The following is an 8,673-nucleotide window of genomic DNA, read 5'->3' on the forward strand; positions in this document are numbered from 1 at the left end:
GCCTCTCGTGCGCAGTTCTGGTGGGTTGTGGGGAGGGTCCTGCTGGCACCAGCGGCGAGTGCAGCCCCGGCACTGCCGGGGGGACACGGCCTCGGTGGGGCAGTCCCTGCTCTGCTGCAGCCCCGTGCCTGACCCCGAGGTGCGCAGCACGAGGGTGAAAGTCCCGGCCATGGCGTGTGGGAGCCGTGCAGGACTCCTACCCGAGTGTTTCCCCCTCGGGATGCCCCCAGCGGGCCCACCCCGAGCCCCTGGCCCCGAGATGCTGCTGTACACAGGCTCCTCTGAGGTGGGTCAGACATTGTCAGTCCTGTGCAGTGGCCCTCGGTTTTGATAGCCCCACGAGCCAAGGCCCTTTGGAATCTGCTGGCTCACAGCTGCCAGGAATATGTCCCCTGGCCCAGTGGCAACATCCTGGGCACAGTGTCTGTGGAGCTGGTCAGTGTGAGGAATGCCAGGGGCATGGCCAGCCCAGCTGTGTCCTTCATGGCCAGACCCACCACAGAGCCAGGGAGGCACATTTCTCCTGGGTCTGCTGAGTCCCTGGGGCCGGGACACTGCCCAGGCCAGTGCAGACAGGGCTCTGTCCCCTGAGGAAAGGCAGGGGGGGCAGCATCTGGGTGTTTGGTCACCCCATGAGGCGTCCAGGTTGGAGGACACAGGACCCTACACCTGCATGAGCCCACTGGGGTGCACCCACCCAGCCTCCCAACTGTGAGTGCTTCCCTCTGTGCCGCCCACCTCACCACCCCCATGGTCCCCATGAGTCATGGGACGCGTTCCTGGGGCAGGAGGGGACATGTGTGCTGCAGGGACGGGCCGGCTGCGTCACCCCCGTGCTCCCACGCCTGGGGCTGGGGCGGCCCAGCTCCAAGCTGAAACTTGTCTGACAGTAATTACAGGAGAGATCAGGACTTCAGAGGATTTACATTCCTCTTGTGCCACACCTGGGAAAGAACTTTCACCATCAGGCAGTTTCTGAGAAATAACTTTCCATCTGCGTGGCCCAGCCACAGCCCTGCCTGGGGAGCCCAGTGGGCTTGGGAGACTGGGGGGCTCCTGTCAGCCTCATTTTGACTTTGTCCCAAATGCTGCAGAGAGCCCTGACCCCCTCTCCTGCTGTTCTGGGAGCTCCCACAGTCTCTGGGGCACTGGTGCCTTCATTCCATGTGCAGGGTCTGTGCAGCTCAGTACCCGACATGGCTGGGGTCTGACTGCTCTTCCCTGGGGGTCAGAGCGGGTGGTTGTGATGACTGGAAACTGGGGGGTTTGCACCGGTATCCCCAAGAGATTGGAGCTTCATGGGCGGCCAGTCAGGCCCTTCAACTGGAGCCCTGTCAGGCCCTTTACTTTGCTTTGGCTGGGGATGGCTCCCCGGTGACAGGGGACACATGGGACTCACTGGGTGAGGGGCTGTGTCTGCTCAGGGCACTCCTGTCACCCACAGCCAGCTGGCAGCTTTCCCAAACTACAGACAGGGCTGGACCCGCTGAGCCCCTCGGACACATCCCATCCCTCCCGGCCGCTGAACCAGCAGGGAAGGACCCGAGTCCCCCCTGTTCCTGCACCTTTCCCTGTCTCCCATGAACACAGAGAGATGCAGGCAGCTGGTTCCTGAACCAGCTTTGCCAAGCCCATCTGCCTCCCAGCTGCTGCCGTGTTTCCCACCCTGTGCCGGTGACCCGGCGCTGAGCCCACCGTGGGATCACCAGGAGGCTGGAACTGCCCTGGCCAGAACGTGCTGTGGCAGAAGCTGTGGCAGGGATGAGGGCCCAGTGCAGGTCTGTGCCCGGCACTGCTCCGTGGGTCATCAGCAGCACCAGGGACACGGCTCACCCCAGCTGGGCAGCAGCTCCTTCATATCCCAGTCCTAGGAGTCATGCTCCCCATGGCTGGGGGCTGCCCCACTGTGGGTGCCCTCCCCATGTCCCTTGTGCTGCCAACGGGGGGCTGGGACCCCAGGGACCAACCCCACAGGGGTTTGGAGCATCGGCTTTGCGGGGTCCTGGGGCTCTCCGCTGCAGCCCGGGGGGGGATCAGGGGCCATCTTGGCCTCCAGCACTTCCCAGGAGCTGGTGGGAACAAGCGGCGTCAGCACAGCACCGAGGCCAAGGTGTTTTGCAAGCAGAAGGGAGCGGGCGGTTTCCTTATTCGGCACTGCGGCGGCGGGGCGGCACACCTGGCTGTGGCACACCTGGCTGCGGCACACCTGGCTGGGCACGCCCGGCTGGCAGCGCCCGCGAGGGCGGCGGTGCTGACGCGGAGATGGGAACGCGGGCAGGACCCGCCTCGCTAATCACAGCCCGGCGCTGGGCGTGGGGACAAGCCGGGGCAGGGATGCAGCCCTGTCAGCCAAAACAACGCCGGTGACACACCCGCAGCTCAGCCCCAGGGGTCTCCTGCCCTGGGGGCCGCTGGGCAGCCCCTGTCCCCTGTGGTGTGTTTCCTCCCAGCAAGGCTGACAGGCTCAGAAAAAGCCCCCTGGCAGGAATGCCTGTGGTGGGAGGTTTATTCCTTCTCCTTTTCAGGAGCAAAGGGAAAAAGAGAAATTCAGCTGGAGCCTGCCCTGGGGCAGGGGGGTGGGTGATTGGGGACCCTGGAGCCAGGCAGTGTCTCCACCTCCAACCTCAGCCCCATGGGGTTTCAACCAAACCCAGTCCCAGCATGGTGATTACCTGCTGTGGGGCTGGGGGACTGCGGCCTCGGGGCCTGGCACCCCAACCCTGGGCTTCCCCGGTGCTCCCAATCCCACTGAATCCACCTGCCTCGAGCCAGACCGGCTGCCATGGCTCTGCCTCTGGCAAATGCAGGGCTGAGCCTGTGGTATGAGCACAGAACCTGCAGTGGAGCCGCATTCTGAAAGGACGGCTCCATCTCGACCTGGTTTTCCCAGAAGCCCCATGCCAGGGAGTGAGCCCTGGAGCTGCCAGGAAGGCCAAGCACACGGCGGCTGAGCAGGGTCGTTATGGCAATGCCTGTGCTCAGGGGTCCCTGGCAGCTCATAACCAAGAGAAGGGGCTGTGACTGAGCTGTTTTTTCTGGGCTGGACCCCCAAGGCAGTGCCTGCTGAGGTTTCCCTGTCCCCCTGCCAGGCCAACACACACTGGATGGGGTGAATAAGGGTAAGGGTCCAGGCAGCTCCAGGATAAGCTGAACACACTGCTCTTGCACCCTTGAGGTGCCAAGGGAGTCCTGGGAGTGAGAGCAGGCACAAAGGGGCTGGGCAGCTGCACAACATGGCACCAAACGTGAGCTGTGGCTGCGAAGGACCTCAGGCACTCCACGGGCTGCTGTCCCCACAAGTGTCCCTCTGCCCCTGCAACCTCTGCCCTTCCCCAGGCCAGCCTGTCTCCATGCCTCTCTGGGAGTGGGGGCACTGGGACCCCAGAGCTTGGCCATCCCAGCTCCCGGATCCCCGCTCCAGCTCCCAGCCTGGCAGGGCGGGTGCCACAGCCAAGTGTTTTGTAAGAGGCAAATCCCTGCAGCGCCAGCGTCGTGCCGGGACGGGCGGCCAGGCTTGGCACTGCCAGCGTGCGGGGAAGGAGCGCTGGCCCACGGCCAGTGTTTGGCCCTCAGGGAGTTGGCGTGGGCAGCGATGAGTGTGCCGGGCTGCGGGGCAGGGGAGGGGCCGGGCTGCGGCTGGAGCTGCGTGGGGACGGGCTCGCACTCTACGCGGCTTTTGCCTCGTCAGTGAAATACGAACCGGAGCGAGGCAGGTGCTGACCGAGGTGTTCGGCCTCACCTGCCCCTTCCCTGTGCTCGAGTCAGCAGAGTGGGGACAGCTCTGCCCCGTGCTCGCCATTTCTGCTGCTGTAACCCCAGAAATCTCCTGTCCTTTACCCCTCGCTCAGCGAGAGGTGGATTCAGCCCAGTGTCCACTCCCTGTCACACCAGGGCAGGGTCAGATGCCTGAGCTGTTTGGCAGCTGGGCTGGAACCTCCCCTGGCAGGAGGGAGCAGTGGGGAAAGCCCAGCCTGGGCTGAGGGGCACGTGGCAGTGCAAAGTGGGCACCAATGCTCCAGAGAAGGCAGGGGCTGCTCCTCTCATGGGCCTTGGAGCCCCTGGACACAGAGAGCTGCTCAGCAAGGCTTATCCCCTCTGCCCCAGCTGTGCCATGACTCTGCCGAGATCCCAGTGGTGCCAGTGGCAGCACAGGGCGGGTGTGAGGCACCTGGGAGGAGGGTCTCAGGTGCACGGCTGGAAGGGGCCCAGATGGGCCCATCCTGTGTCCACAGACATCACCAGTGCTGGTGCTGGTTGTGAGCTGGCACAGGCCAGGAGCCCAGCTTGGCAGGATTCCAGCAAAGGTTCATCCCAGGGTCTCTCCCTGGCCCAAGTTCTCTCCCTGGTGTGGAGCAGGGAGCTCCCTCCAGAATGGGGTGGCACTGCCTGGCTCAGGCAGAGTGGAAGGGGAAGATGAAAGCAGGGGACTTCAGGGCAGGACCGCGGAATCATGGAATCCCAGAAGGGTTTGGGTTGGAAGGCACCTTAAAGATCAGCCATTTCCAACCCCCTGCCATGGGCAGGGACACCTTCCACTAGATCAGATTGCTCCAAGCCCTGTCCAACCTGGCCTTGGACACTTTCAGGGATGGGACATTGAGAATGGCTGGAGCAGGGCCGGAGCTGTGCAGGGCAGCAGTGGGGGATGAGTTACATCCCCAGCTGTATCCCGTGTCCCTGGCTGCTCCTGCTGGCCAGCCTGGCCATGCTGCAGTGAGGGAGCCAGTGGGAGCTGAGCCTGGCACCTTTGCCCCTTCCCATGGCACTGGAGCAGCTCTGTGTCCCATGGCCCAGGTCTGACAGCAGAGCAGGACGTGTCTGGCAGGAGCAGGTTCACCGGTGTGTGTGAACGACCCATCCTCCTGCCCGATGCCGAGGCTCTGAGTCAGCCCCGCGCTGGCTGCGCCTCGTGCCGACAGCTCCCGACTCCAGGAGAGATGGAATGAAAATCCTGCCATGGCTGTGCCTGTCCCAGCTGCTCAGCATTCCTCGATGCCTGGGCTGGGCCCCTCCACTGCAGGAAACCCTCCAGCCCTGCTCCCCATCACTAGGCAGGGGCCAGCACTTCCTGAGCTCCCAGTGCTCTGTGGGTGTCTGATGGAGAGCAGAGCTGCTGCCCCGAGCTGCTCCCACCCTTCCCAGTGCCCGTGACCCCTGTTCCCGTGTCAGGTTTGCTCCAGGCTGATGTGAGTCCCCAGCCAAGGGACAGCCCTGACAAGGTGGACAGTTATTTGATGTATCCCCTGCGATGTGAGTGTGGAGTGACATCTACACAGGGCATCTATCTCTGCCTGGGGAATCCCTGTGGGTGCAGCACCTCTCCTCTGCAGGAAAACCATGGGATCTCCAGGATCCTGGAGAACCCTCCCTGGGAGAACCCCCCAGCACCTCTGTCCCCAGGCCGGGAGGGACAGAGCTGCCTTGTTCCATCGCTTGCGCACAGGTACCGGCAGGGGGGCCGAGCCGGGGCCGTGCCCGCTCACCTGCCCCGGCAGCATGGCCGGGCTCAGCCCGTGCTTGGAGCTCTCCTGGCACCTCGCGGAGAGCAGCGGAGTCACAGCAGTGCAGGGAGGGGGCCCCGCCGGGGGAAGCGGGAGCTGAGCAGTGCGAGGGAGGGTGAATAAACACCCTTAAACGAGTGATTGTGACACACCCGAAGCCACAGCAATGCCCCGGAGGTCACTGGGTGGACAGGAATCGGGATGTGCCGGCCCTTGGTGCACACACAGGGCAGAGGGGCTGTGAGGGGGAGGCGTGTGGGACCCTTTGATTGTCTGTCACACCGTGTCCGGTGCCTTCATCCCAGAGCATCCGACAGCTGGGACCACAGCAAGCATCCCACAGGCCCCAACCGTGGGTGGGCAGCAGCCAGTTCACATGACAGCCCAGGGTCTGCAGGCTTTGGGATGTGAATGCCAGGAATAGCTGTGCAAGAAAGGGAATGTGGGACTCGAGCAGGGATTCCCTGAGCTGCCACTGGCCCCGTGACAGCCGGGCTCACCCGGCCATGCCGCAGCTCTTTCCAGGAGCAGGTTAATCACCAGGCTGACGCCTGTCAGTGCTGCCCGTGCTGATTAATGGGATCAAATACTGTACATCAGACATCCAGCTCATCCTGAATCCCGTCTGAGCAGTCGCACAGAGGCTGCAGGAAGGATGTTGGAGGAGAAAAGCTGGTTTCTAGGAATGTCCCAGCCCGGAGGGCATTGCTGAGCTGCGGGAGAATGCTGGGGTGATTCCTTTCCTTCTGCTGCACTTCCCGGGTGTTCTGGGGGGCACCAAGACCCCCCACTTAGAGCACAGGGTGAAATGGCCTTGCAGGACACAATGGGGAGAGACCTGTAGTAACCCCGGGCTGGTCACCCACCAAGAGCCCCTGGAAGCCCTCGGGGCCACTGCTGCAGGACCCTCACAGGCAGGGTGGGGCTGCATCACCCTGGGCTCCCCAGGCCACACACACACAGGGGCACAGGGGAGCGTCCCCCCAGGATCCCCGGCACTGGCAGGGGCACCGGTGCTGGGCAGGCCCTGCCCTCGCCACCATCATGTTTCCTTATTGCAGGGCTGCCTGTGCCACTCGCTGCCAAGGCACACGAGGGTGCCCAGGAGCCACCCCAGCCCCCAGCACCACTGCAGTGCCTTCGAGTGAGCAGTGACAGTGTCACAGGACTCGGGTGGCTCTGGGCCCCCCTGCTCCTCCTGCTGCCCCTGAGCCGACCCTGGCAGGTCACCTGGCACTGCCACGGCCCCCGCACGGGGTTTGCGGTGCACGGAGCCCCCGCACAGCGCGGGGGGGCAAAGGCCGATTGTCTGCCGGGGACCAGGCACAAGGACACGGCAGCAGCTCGGTGCTGCCTCCGGAGATGCTCCTGCAGGAGACCGGCATTGCCACCTCGTGGGGAGCCGGGAGCGGCACCTCATCGGGCAGGACAGGGCAGGACCAGCACCCAGAGGTGAGGAAGGTGCAGGGGGCTCGGCCCCGGGGCCCAGCCAATGCCACTCGTGACTGCAGGTGCCAGCTCTGAAGGACAAAATCTGATGCAATACTTCCCTGACAGTGCTCAGCCCTGGTGTCCCAAACACACTCCCCTCTTTTTGTCTTGGGCCAAAGGCTCTGGGGGGCACAACAGGGGTGTGCCACATGGACTCTGTGGACCTGAAGTGATGCTGATCAATCAGCTGGGGTGTCCTGGACATCCTGGCCGGTGTGCCCAGAGCTGACACCAGACTGGAGGTACCAATGGCTCTGCCAGTGTTTGGTGTGGAATATGAAAAGCAGCCCTTTGGCTGCAGCGAGGACTTGGAAATGCCTCCAGCAGAAAGATGCAGTGCAAACCTCTAATTGCCTCCCCTGTCTGGCTACTCCACCATGTGGCTGTGAGAGATGGCTCCTCTGGGAGAAAGGAGAACCTGATCAGAAACAGAGGAGAGGAGAGCCATCTGCTTGTTCAAGGTGGTCGTGGAGCAAATTCACATTTTCATGACAATTTCAGCCAGCTCTGCAGCTGATCTGTCACATACAGAAGTGACAAATGCTCCAGAGACACCAGAGAGATCCTGGAACACGGCATCGCAAACGGTTCCCTCTGCCTGGTGCAAGAGACACCATTTGCCTTTATCTTAAATAAAACCCCCAAGAATGATGCAACGCCCGAGCGAGCGAGGGCTGCCAGAGCCGCAGATGGCAGCACACCCAGCTGCCAGTAACCTGCTGAGCCCACGTCGTGCTCCAGAGATGGATCCAAGGGGAGCAGGGACACCTACACAGTCGGGATCCGAACAGAGCTGAGGAGCTCCAGACAAACAGTCCCCAGCCCCGCAGGCCCACGGTCCCCAGGGATGACATTCCCACTCTGTGTGCAGCTCTAACCCGCTCCCAGAGGAGAGTTCACGCTCTGTCTGGATCTGGATGGCTTTTGATTCCCGTAACTGTGCAGGGGATTTACTGTCCCTCATATCTGGAGTCTTGAGGTATTTTTAGCACCTGTTCCGAGCAGGATGTGGTGTCCCTGTGCCAGCAGCCCCCGTGCTGGGCTGAGCCACTGGGGACACACCCGCCAGGCTGGGGGTTTGTCCGTGGAATGTCCGTGTTCAGCAGCTCAATCCCAACAGAGAGCCAGGCTCTGGGGCCTCAAATTAGGACTCAAGTGCCAGGGGGACATGTCACATGTTTAAACATAAACCCCTTCCTCTCCTGGCAGATTCCAGGGACACCTTCAGCGTCTCCCCCTTGGCAGCAGAGCCCCAGCCCCGCTCCAGGACCGTGTGTCCTCGGAGCATCTCCCTGCCAGCGGCCTGGGAGCAGCATCCTGGGCTGCCTGCACGTGGGACACAGCTGGTGACAACCCCAAACTGGGTGTCAGAGTGGGCACCGGGCATGGCAGAGCTCTGTCACCCCGGGCTGGGGGTCACACCGCGCACTGAGGGCTGCGAGGGCAGCCGAGCAAACACCCGGAGCGGCCACAGGAGCCCCGAGGCCGGTGCAGGACTGGCAGGAATGGGGTCCAGGCGGGGGGGGTGTCCCAAGGAGATTTTGGGGAGGTTCGAGGGTCCCAAGGACATTTGGGAGGCGGGAAGGGGGTTTGGAAGGGTTTTTACGTTCCCAGGGGGCTTTTGGGGTGTCCTGAGAGGGTCTTGGTGGGGCTAACATGGGGATTTGGAGGGATTTTGGGG

General features: G+C 63.1%; 1 protein-coding gene across 1 annotated transcript in view; it reads left to right on the forward strand.

Annotated features, from left to right (window-relative positions):
- Positions 1-169: 169 nt before the first annotated feature.
- The window catches only part of EIF1 (eukaryotic translation initiation factor 1), a 10,313-nt gene continuing 1,809 nt past the window's right edge, over positions 170-8,673 (forward strand). Inside the window, exon 1 of the mRNA XM_008923960.3 lies at positions 170-286. Within this exon, the coding sequence (XP_008922208.3) occupies positions 170-286 (117 nt within the window). The remainder of the gene's footprint in view (positions 287-8,673) is intronic.

This window comes from Manacus vitellinus, unplaced genomic scaffold (genome assembly GCF_001715985.3).
Source record: "Manacus vitellinus isolate BGI_N305 unplaced genomic scaffold, ASM171598v3 scaffold_72_pilon, whole genome shotgun sequence".
Taxonomy (NCBI): Eukaryota; Metazoa; Chordata; class Aves; order Passeriformes; family Pipridae; genus Manacus; species Manacus vitellinus.